Raw genomic sequence first — 20535 nt, 5'->3', positions numbered from 1 at the left:
TCTGAATTCTGTTCAGACTCCAGTCCACCTACGTGCAGGTTATGGAAAATGTGCTCTTTTAGTATTTGTCCAGTAGGTTTCCTCAAGGAGAAAGCCCTCCACTTCTATGTCAAAGATAATAAAACAAGAACACTATAGTAAATACTACAGTAATTACTATAGTATATACTATAGTTTTTTAAATTAGTAATTCTACAGTATTTATACTATAGTAAACTGTAAATACTACAGTGTACTACAGTCATGTCTGCAAATATACTACAGTATACTACAGTAATGTCCGCAGAAACACTACAGTAAATACTAAAGTATAGTTTCAACTTTCAACTTTTATTTGTCATGTGTACAGGATACAGCAGGCTTGAATGAAATACTTACTTGTGAGCTCTTTCACAAAAATTCACTATACAAGGAAATAATATACGGGAAATAATATCAAGTAATAATAAAAAGTAGGAAAAACACAAAAGAACACATGAGAAATACAGGTAGAAAAAAATAGAAAGACAAGAATGCAAGCTATATACAGGCTCAATGCCAGTACCATAATTACAGTGTGCAGGGGTACTTGAGTAGTTGATGTAGATATGTACAGGACATGTACACAGTGGTAAAGGTGACTGTAGCAGGATAAATAATAATGGTAATAATAATCAATATAGCAGCAGCGAGGTGAGTGAGTGGGTGCATGGTGGTAAATGTGTGTGTGGGTGTAAGTGTGTGGCATCAGTAAGTGAGTGTGTGTGTGTGCAGGGTGTCAGTCTAGGTGTGTGTGTGAATGTGTGGGTAGAGACCAGTGAGTGAGCATAAAGTCTGTGCAGATAGTCACTGCAGATAGTCCATGAGAGAGGGTGGGCAGCCGTTGTTTAGCTGTTCAGCACTCTTCCCAGCATACCAGGAACATTTGGTCCCGAGTGGCTCAGTTGGTAGAGCATGGTGCTTACAACGCCAGCGTTGTGGGTTTAATTCCCACTGGGGACCAGTACGATGTATGCACTCAGTACTTAATGTAAGTCGCTCTGGATAAGGGCGTCTGCTAAAATGTAAACATTCCCAGAACATTAGCTAAGATTCCCATTAAGTGATCATTATCTAACTTTACAAAATGAAAAAATAAAAAATATATTTGGAATATTCTCCTAACATTCACTAAAATGTTATGCACAACATCTGTAACAACTACCACATAACATTCCCCAAATGTTCTCATTAGGTTTCCAAGTAATGTAATAACATCAGGCGAATGCTTTATACAATCACCAGCACAACCGGACAGTTTTTGTTATGAGAACATTTGCCTCAACCTAACGAATGTTCTGGGAACTGTCACAGAACCAATTTTGGTTTGCTGGGTTTTTGCTTGGAGAAGAAAGCTGTCTCTGAGCCTGTTGTTTCGAGCCCGATGTTCCGGTACCGCCTACTGGACGGTAGCATAGAGAACAGTCCAAGGCTGGGGTGACTGGTAAACTTTGCGATTTTTCGGGCTTTCCTCAGACACCACCTGGTTTGAGTGTCTTGAATGTCTGGGAGTTTGCACCAAGTGATGTGCTGGGCTGTCCGCACCACCCTCTGTAGAGCCCTGTGGTTGAGGGCGTTGCAGTTGCAATACCAGGTGGTGATGCAACCAGTCAGGATGCTCTCGATGGTACATCTGTAAAGGTTCTTGAGGATCTGAGGGGCCATGCCAAATCTTTTCAGCCTCTTGACAACTGTGCTGGTATAAGAGGACCATGTTAAGTCCTCAGTGATGTGGACACCAAGGAACAGAGCTCATATCCAGGCACGTGATGTTAGTTACGTTAATTATACCTTTTCTACAGTCATGTCCACAAAAACACTACAGTGAATACTACAGTAAAGTCCACAAAAACACTACAGTGAATACTATAGTACATAAATATAGTAATACTACAGTATTTATACAATAGTAGACTATAGTATTTGTTCATGTGGGTAAACCTGCCTGCCTGTATCCGATAAGTTGTAATTAACGTGACTAACCATCACGTGCCTCTTTGGCAGGAAACCTAGCGTGGACTAAAGTGAACTCCTGCTGTGCATGTGTGTGACTGGGGGACACTGACTGACCTGGCCCTTCTGCTTAGAGGTGAGGTGAGGTGAGGTGAGGTGAGGTGAGGTGAGAGAGAGAGAGAGAGAGAGAGAGAGAGAGAGAGAGAGAGAGAGAGAGAGAGAGAGAGAGAGAGAGAGAGAGAGAGAGAGAGAGAGAGAGAGAGAGAGAAAAAAAAGAGGGTGAGAGAGCGCGAAAGAGCGAGCGAGAGAGAGGGGGGATCAACTTCTCATCCAGTCTTTGCCATAGCAGGGATTGTAAGTAGCTTATTCCGCAAAGCGTCCTGCATGTAATCAGTCCTTTTGCATGATTTGTTATTTCATTTTTTGCCAGTCAACATCGCTGCAGTCTCGTGTAGCCAAGGCACAGAGGATTTGGTTCCAAAATAGAGCCGGGCTGGAGAGAATCTGTCCGGCTCACCATTAGCAAGAACTTATCAAACCCCATAAAACGGCATCAGATTTATAGTACCGCCTCAGAAATATTATTCCCTGCTTTTTCTCTGTGAGGAGAATGCAGGTGAAAACGCTTTTGACATAGAAATCATATAACAATAACTTGTAGACCTGCACTGACATTCTGTTGCATGAAGGCCTTGCATAAACACCAACATTGCAACAAGGAGAAAAGGCAACTCACAGGACTTATTTAGGCCAAGGGTTTTACAACCTCTCCTCGGGGACCCCCAGCAGTAAATGTATTTGAACTATTCCTAAGCTAGCACACCTGATTCAACTTCTCAACTAATCAACAAGCCCTTGAATAGGTGAATCAGGTGAGATAGTCGAGGGCTACAACAACATTGTGAAACGTTGATTGCAACGAACAGGCAGAAGTTAAACACGCTCCTAAAGGTTACCGCTGGATTTCTTAAAATCAAATAATCAAATTATATTTTATTTGTCACATGCGCTGAATACAACAGGTGTAGAGCTTACCGTGAAATGCTTACTTACAAGCCCTTAACCAACAATGCAGTTAAGAAAAATATTTACTAAATAAACTAAAGTAAAAAATAAAAGAGCAACAATATAATAACAATAACTAGGCTATATACAGGGGGTACCGGTACAGAGTCAATGTGCGGGGGTACAGGTTAGTCGAGGCAATAATGTACATTAACTATGCATAGATAATAAACAGCGAGTAGCAGCAGAGTAAAAAAAAAATGTAAATAGTCCAGGTAGCCATTTGATTAGCTGTTCAGCAGTCTTATAGCTTGGGGGTAGAAGCAGTTAAGAAGCTTTTTGGACCTAGACTTGCCGCTCCGGGGCCTCCCGAGTGGCGCAGTGGTCTAAGGCACTGCATCACAGTGCTAGCTGTGCCACTAGAGATCATGGTTCGAGTCCAGGCTCTGTCGCAGCCGGCCGCGACCGGGAGACCCATGGTGCGGCACACAATTGACACAGCGTCGTCCAGGGTAAGGGAGGGTTTGGCCGGCAGGGATGTTCTTGTCCCACTGCGCACTAGCGACTCTTCTGGTGGGCCAGGCGCAGTGCACGCTGACTCGGTCGCCAGGTGTACGTGTTTCCTCCGACACATTGGTGCGGCTGGCTTCCGGGTTAAGTGGGCACTGTGTCAAGAAGCAGTGCGGCTCGGTTAGGTTGTGTTTCGGGGGACGCACGACTCTCGACCTTCGAGAGTCCGTACGGGAGTTGCAGCGATGGGACAAGACTGTAACTACCAATTGGATACCACAAAATTGTGGGGAAAAATAGGGTAAAAATACCAACAACAAAACATTTTAAATTAAAAAAAAAAGACTTGGCGCTCCGGTACCGCTTGCCGTGTGGTAGCAGAGAGAACAGTCTATGACTAGGGTGGATGGAGTCTTTGGCAATTTTTAGGGCCTTCCTCTGACACCGCCTGGTATAGAGGTCCTGGATGGCAGGAAGCTTGGCCCCAGTGATGTACTGGGCTATACGTACTAGCCTCTGTAGCGCCTTGCGGTCGGAGGCCGAGCAGTTGCCATACCAAGCAGTGATGCAACCAGTCAGGATGCTCTCGATGGTGCAGTTGTATAACTTTTTGAGGATCTGAGGACACATGCCATATCTTTTCAGTCTCCTGAGGGGGAATAGGCGTTGTCGTGCCCTCTTCATGACTGTCTTTGTGTGTTTGGACCATGATAGTTTGTTGGTGATGTGGACACCAAGGAACTTGAAGCTCTCAACCTGCTCCACTACAGCCCTTTCGATGAGAATGGGGGAGTGCTCGGCCCTCCTTTTCCTGTAGTCCACAATCATCTCCTTTGTCTTGATCACGTTGAGGGAGAGGTTGTTGTCCTGGCACAACACTGCCAGGTCTCTGATCTCCTCCCTATAGGCTGTCTCATCGTTGCCGGTGATCATGCCTACCACCGTTGTGTTGTCGGCAAACTTAAATGATGGTGTTGGAGTCGTACTTGGCCACACAGTCATGGGTGAACAGGGGTACAGGAGGGGACTAAGCACGCATCCCTGAGGGGCCCCCGTATTGAGGATCAGCGTGGCAGATGTGATGTTGCCTACTCTTACCACCTGGGGGCGGCCCGTCAGGAAGTCCAGGATCCAGTTGCAGAGGGAGGTGTTTAGTCCCAGGGTCATTAGCTTAGTGATGAGCTTTGAGGGCACTATGGTATTGAATGCTGAGCTGTAGTCAATGAACAGCATTCTCATGTAGGTGTTCCTTTTGTCTAGGTGGGAAAGGGCAGTGTTGAGTGCAATAGAGATTGCATCATCTTTGGATCTGTTGGGGCGGTATGCAAATTGGAGTGGGTCTAGGGTTTCTGGGATGATGGTGTTGATGTGAGCCATGACCAGCCTTTCAAAGCACTTCATGGCCACAGGCGTGAGTGCTACGGGTCGGTAGTCATTTAGGCAGGTTACCTTGGTGTTCTTGGGCACAGGGACATGGTGGTCTGCTTGAAACATGTAGGTATTACAGACTCAGCCAGGGACAGGTTAAAAATGTCAGTGAAGACACTTGCCAGTTGCTCAGCGCATGCTCGGAGTATGCGTCCTGGTAATCCATCTGGCCTTGCAGCCTTGTGAATGTTGACCTGTTTAATGGTCTTACTCACATTGGTTACGGCGAGCTTGATCACACAGCCATCCGGAACAGCTGGTGCTCTCATGCATGCTTCAGTGTTGCTTGCCTTGAATTTCACATAGAAGTCATTTAGCTCGTCTGGTAGGCTTGTGTCACTGGGCAATTCGTGGCTGGGCTTCCCTTTGTAGTCCGTAATAGTTTGCACATCCGATGAGCGTCGGCGCCGGTGTAGTAGGATTCAATCTTAGTCCTGTATTTACACTTTGCCTGTTTGAAGGTTCGTCTGAGGGCATAGCAGGATTTCTTATGATGAAGCCGGTGACTGATGGGTATACTCCTCAATGCCATCGGATGAGTTCCGGAACATATTGCAGTCTGTGCTAGCAAAACAGTCTGTGTCATCTGACCACTTCCGTATTGAGCGAGTCACTGGTACTTCCTGCTTTAGTTTTTACTTGTAAGCAGGAATCAGGAGGATAGAATTATGGTCAGATTTTCCAAATGGAGTGCGAGGGAGAGCTTTGTCTCTGTGTGTGGAGTAAATGTGGTCTAGACTTTTTTTTCCCTCTGCTTGCACATGTAACATGCTGGTAGAAATGAGGTATAACAGATTTAAGTTTCCCTGCATTAAAGTCCCCGGCCACTAGGAGCGCCGCCTCTGGATGAGCATTTTCTTGTTTGCTTATGGCTTTATACAGCTCGTTGAGTGCGGTCTTAGTGCCAGCATCAGTTTGTGGTCATGAGATACTCTACCTTAGGCGAGCAAACCCTCAAAACTTCCTTAATATTTGATTTCGCACACCAGCTGTTATTGACAAATAGACACAGACCACCACCCCTTGTCTTACCGGAGGCAGCTGTTCCAATGCACGGAAAAACCAGCCAACTGTGTATTGTCCATGTCGTCGTTCAGCCACGACTCGGTGAAACATAAGATATTACCGTTTTTAATGTCCCGTTGGTAGGATAGTCTTGAACGGAGCTCATCCAGTTTATTCTCAAATGATTGCACGTTGGCCAGTAGGATGGATCGTAGAGGCAGGTTACCCACTCGCTGACGAATTCTCACTAGGCACCCGGACCTGTGTCCCCTGTATCGGCGTCTTTTCTTCATGCGAATGACGGGGATTTGTGCCTGTTCCGGTATCTGGAGGAAATGCTTCGCATCCGACTCTTTAAAGAAAAAATATTTGTCCAGTTCGATGTGAGTAATAGCTGTTCTGATATCCAGGAGCTCTTTTCGGATATAAGAGATGGTGGCAGAAACATTATGTACAAAATAAGTTACAAACACCGCTAAAAACACACAAAATAGCACAATTGGTTAGGAGCCCGTAAAACGGCAGCCATCTCCCCCGGCGCCATTCTACCCCAAACTAACGGGACATTGCATGCACCTACGTGTTAAAACAAAGTTGGTAGCAACCAAAAACCCGCAAGAGTAAACCAGCAGATCAGCTGATCTGTCGCTGTTACCGTGTCAAGCGATTATGATACCAGACAGCTGCGTTTACGTTCTCTACTTCCACCCCCCAATGAAATAGCAACAACCTATCAGGAGTATCTGAAACCATAAAGCTGGTTAATATACATCTGATTGTATACATCTGGCCTTTCATTGGACACTGTGTTAACAAACCTCCAAACGAGCTTCAATGCCATACAACACTCCTTCCGTAGCCTCCAACTGCTCTTAAACACTAGTAAAACTAAATGCATGCTCTTCAATCGAACGCTGCTGGCACCCGCCCACCCGACTAGAATCACTACTCTCGACGGGTCTGACCTAGAGTATGTGGACAACTACAAATACCTAGGTGTCTGGTTAGACTATAAACTCTCCTTCCAGACTCACATTAAGCATCTCCAATCCAAAGTGAAATCTAGAATCGGCTTCCTATTTCGCAACAAAGCCTCCTTCACTCATGCTGCCAAACATGCCCTCGTAAAACTGACTATCCTACCGATCCTTGACTTTGGCGATGTCATTTACAAAATAGCCTCCAACACTCTACTCAGCAAATTGGATGTAGTCTATCACAGTGCCATCCGTTTTGTCTCCAAAGCCCCATATACTACCCACCACTGTGACCTGTACGCTCTTGTTGGCTGGTCCTCACTACATATTCGTCGCCAAACCCACTGGCTCCAGGCAATCTATAAATCACTGCTAGGCAAATCACCGCCTTAACTTAGCTCATTGGTCACCATAGCAACACCCACCCGTAGTATGCGCTCCAGCAGGTATATCTCACTGGTCATCCCCAAAGCCAACACCTCCTTTGGCCGCCATTCCTTCCAGTTCTCTGCTGCCAATGACTGGAACGAACTGCAAAAATCTCTGAAGCTGGAGACTCTTATCTCCCTCACTAACTTTAAGCATCAGTTGTCAGAGCACCTTACCGATCACTGCACCTGTACACAGCCCTTCTGAAATTAGCCTCATCCCCATATTGTTATTTATTTTCTAATTTCTCATTTGCACCCCAGTATCTCTATTTGCACATCATCTCTTGCACATCTATCATTCCAGTGTTAATACTAATTGTAATTATTTTGCACTAAGGCCTATTTATTGCCTTATACCCATAACTTGCTACATTTGCACACACTGTATATATATTTTCTGTGGTATTTTTGACTTTATGTTTTGTTTTACCCATATGTAACTCTGTGTTGTTGTTTTTATCGCACTGCTTTGCTTTATCTTGGCCAGGTCGCAGTTGTAAATGAGAACTTGTTCTCAACTGGCTTACCTGGTTAAATAAAGGTGAAATTAAAATATTTTTTGTAAAAATTAAATAGAAAAATACTTATTAGAGTACAAGCATTTAGAAGCAGTAGGCCTATATTTCATTTCAACCCCACCTTATGGGGTTCTACTAAGATATATGGAGTTGTTGGTCATACCATGGATCATTTAGCTATTTGATTTGGAATTTTAGGATGCCTTTATGTATAAACAATTTAATACAAAATGATTTGATAAAATATTTAATTTGGCCTTTACTACTAGTGCCCATAACACAATTGGTTAGGAGCCCGTAAAACGGCAGCCATCTCCCCCGGCGCCATTCTACCTCAAACTAACGCATTGAATAGAAAATTCATAAATGGCAAAAATAAATCATAAGGAATAAGGTTTTGAAGTGTCTGTCTTATATCTAGGAGATATATATCTAGGAGATAAAAGTTCAGGAAATATGTACAGTGTATTCGGAAAGTATTGAGACCTCTTTACTTTTTCCACATTGTTACGTTAAGGCCTTATTCTAACATGGATTAAATTGTTTTTTTCCCCCTCATCAATCTATACACAATACCCCATAATGACAAAGCAAAACCAGGTTTTTAAGCATATTTATTAATAATAAAAAATTGAAATATTACATTTACATAAGTATTCAGACCCTTTACTCAGTACTTTGTTGAAGCACCTTAGGCAGTGATTGCAGCCTTGAGTCTTCTTGGGAATGACACTACAAGCTTGGCACACCTGTATTTGGGGAGTGTCTCCAATTCTTCTCTACAGATCCTCTCAAGCACTGTCAGGTTGGATGGGGAGCGTCGCTGCACAGCTATTTTCAGGTCTCTCCAGCGATGTTCGATCGGGTTCAAGTCCAGGCTCTGGCTTGGCCACTCGAGGACATTCAGAGACTTGTCCCGAAGCCACTCCTGCTTTGTCTTGGCTGTGTGCTTTGGGTCGTTGTCCTGTTGGAAGGTGAACCTTCGCCCCAGTCTGAGGTCCTGAGCGCTCTGGAGCAGGTTTTCATCAAGGATCTCTCTGTACTTTGCTCCGTTCATCTTTCCCTCTATCCTGACTAGTCTGCCGCTGAAAAACATCCCCACAGCATGATGCTGCCACCACCATGCTTCACCGTAGGGATGGTGCCAGGTTTCCTCCAGAAGTGACGCTTCGCAATCAGGCCAAAGAGTTGAGTCTTGGTTTCATCAGACCAGAGAATCTTGTTTCTCATGGTCTGAGAGTCCTTTAGGTGCCTTTTGGCAAACTCCAAGTGGGCTGTCATGTGCCTTTTACTGAGGAGTGGCTTCTGTCTGGCCACTCTACCATAAAGCCCTGATTGGTGGAGTGCTGCAGAGATGGTTGTCGGGTTCTTGGTCAACTCCCTGACCAAGGCCCTTCTCCCCGATTGCTCAGTTTGGTGGTTCCAAACATGGTGGTTCCAAACTTCTTCCATTTAAGAATGATGGAGGCCACTGTTTTCTTGGGGCCTTTCAATGCTGCTGAATTTTTTTGGTACCCTTCCCCAGATCTGTGCCTCGACACAATCCCGTCTCGGAGCTCTACGGACAATTCCTTCGACCTCATGGCTTGGTTTTTGCTCGGACATGCACTGACAACTGTGGGACCTTATATAGACAGGTGTGTGCCTTTCCAAATCATGTCAAATCAATTGAATTTACTACAGGTGGACTCCAATCAAGTTGTGTAAACATCTCAACAATAATCAATGGAAACAGGATGCACCTGAGCTCAATTTCGAGTCTCATAGCAAAGGGTCTGAATACTTAAATAAGATATTTTTGCAGAAATGTCTAAAAACCAGTTTTTGCTTTGTCATTATGGGGTACTGTGTGTAGAATGATGAGGATGTTTTATTTATTTAATCAATTTTAGAATAAGGCTGTAACGTAACAAAATGTGGAAAAAGTCAAGGGGTCTGAATACTTTCCGAATGCAGTGTATATTTTTTTTACACATATTAAACCCCTTATTTTTGTTGAGATAAAACTACCTCTTTACTTCCATTCATTTGTATGGGTTATCTTGAGACGAGTCCCGTGACACTATCGTAAGAGAGTCTCCCCTTTCCACCGGTTCGGACGCTACAGAAGACTGATTTTCGGGATGTGTCATGGTCTGAAAAAGACCGCTGTAGCTCAGCCACCTTCCACCGCAGATGCGGAAGGCCGTCGTAGGCGGATCCGGGATGCAGCTCATGCAAAAAAACGAATATCTCTAGCATAAACTGAAGCATTTTGATGGGAATGTTTTTATTATGTTACTTAGATTGACGCACGAGTGCATCAATAGACTCTTAAGGATGAAACAAAAAAATACTATTAGGGTACACCAACATTAGTTTTCCATTCATACAAGATGTCGGGTAAATTGCCACAGTAGATTTGCCGTGGTAAACGAGGAAATACTTTATTTCAGTTGTAAGAATTAGTGTCAAATAAATAAATCGCCCTTAGTCTACTAAAAAAGTAGGATCAATTTGTTGAGATGATAATACCCACCAGGGTGAAATATTCTTGAAAAATGTTGGCAGCAATCAGGACTAAAAGGTAACTTCGACATCCGCTTTAAGGAGCGGTAAATCGGTGGCCGGTGATGGTTGCAATTGAGATCAACTGTGCGGGTGATTTTCGCACGTGTTGATGGTTTAACCAGAGATTGCCTTGTGTTACTACACTGGCTAATGTTCGTTGCAATAGGCTCGGAGGATCCCAGAGGAGAGGTTTGAAAACTATTGAGTTACAGCAAAAAGAGATATGGGACCAGGCTGTAATGACAACCTCTGGCTATGACCAACATGTTGTGCTCCACCACCACAGCAGCTAATTTGATCTATAGGATCCTCAAACTGTGGCATAATTGGTTGTGTGAAGACAGTGGAAGAAGAAGAAGAAGAAGAAGAAGAAGAAGAAGAAGAAGAAGAAGAAGAAGAAGAAGAAGAAGAAGAATATTTAATTTGTAGAGCACATTTGCCATACTCAATGCGCATAAGAAAACAAAAAACAACAAAAACGGCAACAATACATCAAAAGTTTTTTTTTTTTATATCACAATAGATCAAAATATTACCTACTAATTCAAAATATAGTTTACACAATAATCAAACATTAAAAGCTAGCTTGAATGGGTAGGTCTTTAGTTATTTTTTAAACGAGGAAATTGAGTGTTTGTTTTCAGTGTTTTTTTTTACAGTGGCAGGCAGACTACATGTATATGTTGTTGTGTTCTGCCATACTATACACAGTTTTTTGCTCATAAAAAGGTCCTTTGAGTACACTTTATGGCCATACAGAACCTGAATGTAAGCAGGCCACAGTCCCATATGGGACAACAGACATGGACAATTCCCATTGGACATGACGCATTATAAATTCAGTACACAGCAACTGTCACATCACACAGCTCTGCAAACAACAGCACAACTGCATGACCTGAAAGTGTAATCTTATAAATAAAAAACAGCAAATTCTAGGACACACTGCGGCTAGTTCCCAAGTCAGAAGGACAGGGCATGGAAGTAGATGAAAACTAGAATATTCTCTTCTTTTTTTTTTTGTCAGCAAAGATCAATACAAACACAAATATTTTCCAAGTACTGTTTGTGTGTGTGTGTGTTGGGGGGAGGGTGGGGGTTGTGTGAACTACCCAGCATGCCCTCTGTTGTGTTCCTACCTGGAGACGACGAGGGGCAGAATGAGCATCTTCAACATCCTCATCAGGAGCTCTCCAGGAAACTGGAAGTACTTCACCTCCTACGGAAACACAGAGAGGACATACAGAGCAGAGCAGGATGTTAGTTAGGGTAGATAGGTAGATAGACCTACTGTAAATACTAGTTAGGCTTACTTTAGATAGGCATTTTGGATTTACCACACTGTAAAAAGCCAACTTAACCAATTCCTAATCAGCGTTATAATTTGAAGTAATGTGTTCATGTTTGTTTACTCAACAAACTCTTCTCGAAGTGAGCTGAATTTGAAAAAGCTTGAGTAAAATTACAAATTTATGTTTCCTTTGGAAGGCAACACTGTCAAAAAGCCAACTTAACCAATCGTTTAATCAGCGTTATTATGAGAGTTGAGCGGACTTCAAAACAACTAGAATTTGAGCTAATGTGTTAGTGTGTTTACTCAACAAACTCTGCTTGAAGTTGAACAAGCTTGTTTGATCAAAAAGACTCGAAACCACGCTCATCATTATCATATTTCCCAGCATGCTCTCTTACAGGTAGATTTTTCAGAATTGTTTGTTTCAATACCTGTGCTTTTGCATGTACTTTGATTGGTTGGTTAATATTATGCTACACAAAATAACATACATTTTTCTAAACTAATCCAATCAGTTAGTAGTTGGACTTATTGCACCTGTTACGGAGATGGCTGTTCTAGTTCATATGATTTAAGTAGTCTCAATAATACATTTTCCCTACCCTGGCAGTCATTCTGAATGCAGGTTGGGGATGATTAAAACTTTCAATTCTTGGATTCCATTAGAAATTACACATCACTTTGCAAGCCAGCATAATGTGACTTGCAGGCTTGATGTGGCCTGTAAACCAAGAGTTTCAGACCAACTTAAAAGCTTTATGCCAAGAATAAATACAGTAATGTACACACAGAGGTAAAAACACACTTAAGGGGACAACCATCAGACCAACTCCTTGAATGGCCTACTCCATGAAGTTTGCATTTGTGTAAAAAAAAAAAACACTACGTCGCTCAAAACATATTTATTTACCCTTAAGTGTGTGTACATTACTGTATTTATTCGTTGGATAGTGTTTTTCAACAGGAAAAGTTTTAAAAAATAGCTGGAGTGCGTATTTAAGCATTTTAGAGTGGTGTTTCAAATTAGCACATTGTGGTCTCAGAAGATTCATGGTTCTAAATTACTCACCAACATAAAACGATCCACTTTAAACTTCAGTGGCAAGTTACAAACAGTATGTGATATGAATGGGAAAATTTAATCCAGAGAAATAATTCAATAGGCATCTGTGGAGAGAGAGAGATAAGTTCGAACACAATACGTCTGAGAGATAACAGCTAAAGAGCTTTAGCTATTGTTTTATATTAGGAAGGAAGAGGGGGTGGAAAGACAGGAGGAGAGGGAGATTAGATCAGGATCACTGCAGTCAAATGGCAGGCTGATTAGTAGTGAGTGTGTGTGTGTCATGGGTGAGAGAGACACACATACAGCTGGTATCAGGCCCTGGCATCTGCCGAACACAAGGCTGACATGTGGCACATACACACACTGCCCCAATTATAACTCCCTAATCCCAATGTTAATAAATGAAACACCCAGTGACATTTTGGGAGGTTGATCATATCATGACCAATAAATTATCGCTATATAACACTTGATGGTTCATTTTGTATGTAATATCATGCAATACATCTGTTGCATGATATCAGGACAGTAAAATGGGAGGGAAGAGGGACCAGGGTTGGGTTCAGAGGGTTTTAAAATAATTTTGTGGAGATCTAGATTTGGCCAGATTAGTTTGAGTCAGTTGCTCTAAAGCCTTGTTTACACTGCAGGCCTTAATGCTCAAATCAGTTTAGTTTTTCAAATGCATTTTGGAATACTGAATGTCCAAACAGCAAGTTACAAGTGACCAAACCAGATGTGTGTGTGTTCAGACAGCAGTCATTTGCTGACATGGCTACGCTAGTTGCCATAGTAACGATGGGTGTGTGTTCAAAATGAGTCCCTTTTTGGCTAGCCACAGCAGTCAACTAGCTAGCTTGATAGCTGTTTAGCTTTCTAGCACATTCACAAATGTGTTTGTAAACAATTAACAAGCTAGTTAGCTACCACATGTTCTTGTCAAACTTTCGGAGTAGCTAGCAAGCAACAAGATATGCCAAATAACAGTCTAAAAACCACTTGAGGGCAAATAAATCAGATTTGACCGTTCAGATACAAGGGCGGCAGGTAGCCTAGTCGTTAAGAGCGTAGGGCCAGTAACCGAAAGGTCGCTAGTCCCCGAGCCAGCTAAGTGAAAATCTGTCAATGTGCCCTTGAGAAAGCCACTTTATCCTAACTGCTCCTGTAAATCGCTCTGGATAAGAGTGTCTGCTAAATGACATAAATGTGAAGTCGTATGGCCAGGAATCAGATTAGTATCTGCTTTCAAACAACATACGAAGGTGATTTGAAATATCCGATTCCATGTGCTTTTTGGCTGTTCAGACTGCAGGAAAAAGAACCGACTCGAATCGGATATGCATAAAAATGTGATTTTAGTCACTTCAAACTGCCAGAGTGAACAAGGTTTAAAAGCCGTCACATCACAGTCTCTCAAATGAAGCAAATTATGAATCTGGTTAATCATGCCAATGAGGAATCCACAGATTATATTAGATGATCCTTTTGCTATAGACTCGTTTTAAGTGGCAGAAAAAAAGGTACATAAACCATTCCCATCTCTCAGTGTGAGAAATAAACAGGAGAAATACAATGCAAACAAACATTAAATAGTTCCTCCCTCTACCTTTACTGTGTGTATGCTTTGTATGGTTTGTTTTTTGCGTTAGTGCAGAACAAACTGTTGTCGGTTTGAGAAATAACCTTCAAGACAGTGGAGGGGGAGAGTAGGGGTGGTGGTATGTAGTGTGCACCTATCCACTCCCTCCCCCACTCCCATTCCCTATGAAGACATGGCTACACCCCCAGGACCTCCTCCTCGTCCTCCTCCTCCTCCTCCTCAACCTCCAGTGCTCCACTTTCTCCTACCCACTCTACCTCACAGCAGAAAGAGGAGATAGAAAACCAAATCTCATAACAAATAATAGTATAATTTTGCTTACCCCTCAAACATTTTCTTTGCTTCCCCTCCATAGTACAACATTAGCCTTATCCATGTAAAATAGCTACTGGATTGTGACTCTATGGCTGCATTTAGACAAACAGTTCAATTCTGATATTTTTTCACTAATTGGTCTTTTGACCAATCATATCAGCCCTGAAAAATATCTGATGTGATTGGTTAAAAGACCAATTATTGAAAGAAAGATCAGAATTGGGCTGCCTGTCTAAACACAGCCTTGTGTCTGTGTTTGAAGAGGCCTTTGGAAGGTTTTGGTTTTTCTGTTGAAAAGTTAGTTCCTCAATAGCTACTCTTCTGTCTAGGAATTTTAGCCAAAACTTTCCTTTTCAAGGGTGCTGTATTTCTGCTCGACCTGGTGGAGCTCTATCTGCAGGACTATAAGTGTCTTCGAGATGCCTTCCAAAAATATCCAGCATTTCCTTAGTTTATATGACTGACCAAGTGGGAAGTTGTTGGTTGCTCCCTTCCTACCTTCTGGCTAGTTGCTTCCCACTGTGTTCTCCTAGGCTGCGTTTACACGGGCTGGCTAATTTTGATATTTTGCTACTAATTGGTATTTTTGACCAATCAGATCTGATCTTTTACCAATAATTGGGCAAAAGATCAGAATTTGGCTGCATGTGTAAACTCTGTGAGTAGCAATTGTGTTCAAGAGAACACAGTGAGTAGCAACTAGCCAGAAGGTAGGAAGGGAGCACAAAGCTCAGTAAAAACAACCAACAACATCCCACTTGGTCAGTCATATAAAAGAAGGAAGTGCTGGATATTTTGAAAGGCCATCTCGAAGAGACTTGTTGTACTGCAGATAGAGCTCCACCAGGTCGAGCAGAAATACAGCACCCTTGAACAGGCACGTTTTTGGCTAAAATTCCTAGACAGAAGAGTAGCTATTGAGGAACTACTTCAACAGAAAACCAAAACCCTCCCAAGGCGCCATTAGATGCCTCTTGAATTTCACTTTGTTGATTTTTTCATCATACTTTTATTTTTTTATTTCACCTTTATTTAACCAGGTAAGCCAGTTGAGAACAGGTTCTCATTTACAACTGCGACCTGGCCAAGATAAAGCAAAGTAGTGCAATAAAAACAACACAGAGTTACATATGGGGTAAAAAAAAAAACATAAAGTCAGAAATACAACAGAAAATATATATACAGTGTGTGCAAATGTAGCAAGTTATGGAGGTAAGGCAATAAATAGGCTATAGTGCAGAATAATTACAATAGTATTAACACTGGAATGCTAGATGTGCAAGAGATTATGTGCAAATAGAGATACTGGGGTGCAAAAGAGCAAAATAAATAACAATATAGGGATGAGGTAGTTGGGTGGGCTAATTTCAGATGGGCTGTGTACAGGTGCAGTGATCGGTAAGGTGCTCTGACAACTGATGCTTAAAGTTATTGAGGGAGATAAGAGTCTCCAGCTTCAGAGATTTTTGCAATTCGTTCCAGTCATTGGCAGCAGAGAACTGGAAGGAATGGCGGCCAAAGGAGGTGTTGGCTTTGGGAATGACCAGAGAGATATACCTGCTGGAGCGCAGACTACGGGTGGGTGCTGCTATGGTGACCAATGAGCTAAGATAAGGCAGGGATTTGCCTAGCAGTGATTTATAGATGGCCTGGAGCCAGTGGGTTTGACGACGAACATGTAGTGAGGACCAGCCAACAAGAGCGTACAGGTCACATTGGTGGGTAGTGTATGGGGCTTTGGAGACAAAACGGATGGCACTGTGATAGACTACATCCAATTTGCTGAGTAGAGTGTTGGAGGCTATTTTGTAAATGACATCGCCGAAGTCAAGGATCGGTAGGATAGTCAGTTTTACGAGGGCATGTTTGGCAGCATGAGTGAAGGAGGCTTTGTTGCGAAATAGGAAGCCGATTCTAGATTTAACTTTGGATTGGAGATTCTTTATGTGAGTCTGGAAGTTGAGTTTACAGTCTAACCAGACACCTAGATATTTGTAGTTGTCCACATACTCTAGGTCAGACCCGTCGAGAGTGGTGATTCTAGTCGGGTGGGCGGGTGCTAGCAGCGTTCGATTGAAAAGCATGCATTTAGTTTTACTAGTGTTTAAGAGCAGTTGAAGGCTACTGAAGGATTGTTGTATGGCATTGAAGCTCGTTTGGAGGTTTGTTAACACAGTGTCCAAAAAAAGGGAACACTTAAACAACACAATGTAACTCCAAGTCAATCACACTTCTGTGAAATCAAACTGTCCACTTAGGAAGCAACATTGATTGACAATACATTTCACATGCTGTTGTGCAAATGGAATAGACAACAGGTGGAAATTCTAGGCAATTAGCAAGACACCCCCAATAAAGAAGTGGTTCTGCAGGTGGTGACCACAGACCACTTCTCAGTTCCTATGCTTCCTGGCTGATGTTTTGGTCACTTTTGAATGCTGGCGGTGCTTTCACTCTAGTGGTAGCATGAGACGGAGTCTACAACCCACACAAGTGGCTCAGGTAGTGCAGCTCATCCAGGATGGCACATCAATGCGAGCTGTGGCAAGAAGGTTTGCTGTGTCTGTCAGCGTAGTGTCCAGAGCATGGAGGCGCTACCAGGAGACAGGCCAGTACATCAGGAGACGTGGAGGAGGCCGTAGGAGGGCAACAACCCAGCAGCAGGACTGCTACCTCCGCCTTTGTGCAAGGAGGAGCAGGAGGAGCACTGCCAGAGCCCTGCAAAATGACCTCCAGCAGGCCACAAATGTGCATGTGTCTGCTCAAACGGTCAGAAACAGACTCCATGAGGGTGGTATGAGGGCCCGACGTCCACAGGTGGGGGTTGTGCTTACAGCCCAACACAGTGCAGGATGTTTGGCATTTGCCAGAGAACACCAAGATTGGCAAATTCGCCACTGGCGCCCTGTGCTCTTCACAGATGAAAGCAGGTTCACACTGAGCACATGTGACAGCGTCTGGAGACGCCGTGGAGAACGTTCTGCTGCCTGCAACATCCTCCAGCATGACCGGTTTGGCGGTGGGTCAGTCATGGTGTGGGGTGGCATTTCTTTGGGGGGCCGCACAGCCCTCCATGTGCTCGCTAGAGGTAGCCTGACTGCCATTAGGTACCGAGATGAGATCCTCAGACCCCTTGTGAGACCATATGCTGGTGCGGTTGGCCCTGGGTTCCTCCTAATGCAAGACAATGCTAGACCTCATGTGGCTGGAGTGTGTCAGCAGTTCCTGCAAGAGGAAGGCATTGATGCTATGGACTGGCCCGCCCGTTCCCCAGACCTGAATCCAATTGAGCACATCTGGGACATCATGTCTCGCTCCACGTTGCACCACAGACTGTCCAGGAGTTGGCAGATGCTTTAGTCCAGGTCTGGGAGGAGATCCCTCAGGAGACCATCCGTCACCTCATCAGGAGCATGCCTAGGCGTTGTAGGGAGGTCATACAGGCACGTGGAGGCCACACACACTACTGAGCCTCATTTTGACTTGTTTTAAGGACATTACATCAAAGTTGGATCAGCCTGTAGTGTGGTTTTCCACTTACATTTTGAGGGTGACTCCAAATCCAGACCTCCATGGGTTGATAAATTTGATTTCCATTGATAATTTTTGTGTGATTTTGTTGTCAGCACATTCAACTATGTAAAGAAAAAAGTATTTAATAAGATTATTTCATTCATTCAGATCTAGGATGTGTTGTTCAAAGGCACTTAAATCTTTTGTCACATACACAATCCATGTCTCAATTGTCTCAAGGCTTAAAAATCCTTCTTTAACCTGTCTCCTCCCCTTCATCTACACTGATTGAAGTGGATTTAACAAGTGACATCAACAAGGGATCATAGCTTTCACCTGGATTCACCTGGTCAGTCTATGTCATATTTTGTACACTCAGTGTACGTTCTGAATAATGTATAATGTCACATAACCAATTATTCATACAGTCTTGTTTTATTGCGTCAATCATTGAAATGACATAATACTAGTACACCGGTGCACAATGTAACTGAGTCCAATTTCAATGTATTCTGTTATTTATCTGATAAACAGCGAATGACGTGCTTGAGGCTGGTCTAGCGGGTAACGCTGTCATCTACACAACATGTATAAAGATCTGGCCTTAATGCCTTAATGGTCACATGTACTCTTAAATCTCTACCCGATACAGCCAGAAGAGGACTGGCCACCCCTTGGGGCCTGGCTACTCTTTAGGTTTCTTTCTAGGTTCCTGCCATCTTGATGTTTTAGGCTGGGTATCTGTAAAGCACTTTGTGAGAACTGCTGATGTAAAAAGGGCTTTATAAAATACATTTGATTGATTGATACATGTCACCCCTCAGTGTGGGTACAGGGTACCGCTACTCTGCATCTCCCCCCCTCTCTGTATCCCCTGTCTTATTCAAATCTATCTCTGTCCAAATAAAGTGAATGTACCTATAAAACAAATATTTTTAAAAAACAAACAGGGAATGACAGCAGTGTGCTGCTCTATAGCCCATCTATGTGATTCACAGCTAACCCTCCACAGCAACAGCCACTAGCAATCCTTAATTTCACAAATATGGACACTACATCTGAGACTGATGAGAAGTCGTTTATTTTGGAAAAAAACACAGACAGGACAAGTGAAGCCAAACAAATCAATAGGGACAGGATCGGATGGCATTACCCAACAGCACGAATCACTGGATGAGTTGTGTTTGGAAGTGTTTGAATTGTAATATATTTTCTTCACTGAGCATCCCAGCTATTTTGTAAACAGAACATGTGTCTCTTTCCATAAGTCTGTCTGATCAGTGTCATCCTAGAGACAGAACAGTGATATAGCCTCAGGTCTAGCCGCTAAGCAACAGCAGCCATTGGTACTGCGACATTAAAGAGCAGAGTGGCTTTGTTGAATCGCCTATACTCAGCAACAGCTTATAGAGCGATCTCTTTCTTTCTCAACCCCCTCAGCACGCACCTCAACACTCACACACCTACGACATAAGTGTGTGTGGTAATTCACACTTCAATCCCACAGGTGTTATTAAGGTTGGTATTGTCACTTGGTAGGACAAGGTGGGGTTGGTTTTTTCACATGGTAGGATAACAGCTGTGTTTGAGGAGAGGTTGGCGTTAAGAAACAGGGGAATGTTTGGGGATATTTTTGGGAGGACACAGTTCTTATGAAGGGTGTTTTTCAAGGATAGGAGGACAGAGGGACCAGTGAACAGGGTGGACAGGTAAGGTAAGACAGGGAGAACAGGGTGCAGCAGAGTAGTGGGTCAAGGACTTCAGGGGCACCACATTTGTACGGAGCAGGGATTGTCCCTTTCAGGAACATGGGGTGGGGGGTTGGGGGGGGTAAGGGAACAGGAGACCCAGGTGTTTCAGGTGAACAGATGAGTGGTAACTATAGAGGAGGGGTGAGGGAACAGGTCCTTTATGGATAGTGGGAATAACTATTGAACGAAGGGTACTATTGAAGGGAGGTTGGTTGAGGGAACAGTACACCCTGCAGGTGTTAGTTTTGACACTGACCTGGTCGGAGAGCTGCTTGCCCCGCAGGTGGAACCCCATCATACAGCCGATGACCACGGCCAACACAGACAGGATGAGGAGCCCGTTCTGCGCACACACATTCTTCACCCGACCCCGCACCTCCACAAAGTTCACCGCCATCCTGACTCCCCCGGAAAGTCCTCCACAGTCCCGGACACGGACACTCACTCCACCAGAGTCCCTGGTCGGTCACTCAGTCAGCCATATAGAGCCAGCAGAGAGGTGACAGACTGGATGGCAGGAGAGGGTTGGGTGAAAGATGGCAACAGAGAGACGGGGAGAGAAGGGAGGAACTGAAAAGAGAGAAAAAGAGGAAGAGGAAGA

General features: G+C 43.6%; 1 protein-coding gene across 1 annotated transcript in view; it reads right to left on the bottom strand.

Moving 5' to 3' along the window:
- LOC311146226 (excitatory amino acid transporter 5-like) overlaps positions 1–20331 on the bottom strand; it is a gene marked incomplete at both ends in the record, with an annotated part of 98526 nt that extends 78195 nt beyond the window's left edge. The window contains 2 exons of the mRNA XM_084182733.1: positions 11535–11614; positions 20191–20331. Of these exons, the coding sequence (XP_084038859.1) occupies positions 11535–11614; positions 20191–20331 (221 nt within the window). The remainder of the gene's footprint in view (positions 1–11534; positions 11615–20190) is intronic.
- Positions 20332–20535: the final 204 nt, after the last annotated feature.

This window comes from Coregonus lavaretus (genome assembly GCF_964263955.1).
Source record: "Coregonus lavaretus genome assembly, chromosome: 19".
Lineage (NCBI taxonomy): Eukaryota > Metazoa > Chordata > Actinopteri > Salmoniformes > Salmonidae > Coregonus > Coregonus lavaretus.
Note: the sequence above shows the minus strand (reverse complement) of the source record. Positions and strands in the feature narration are given on the sequence as shown.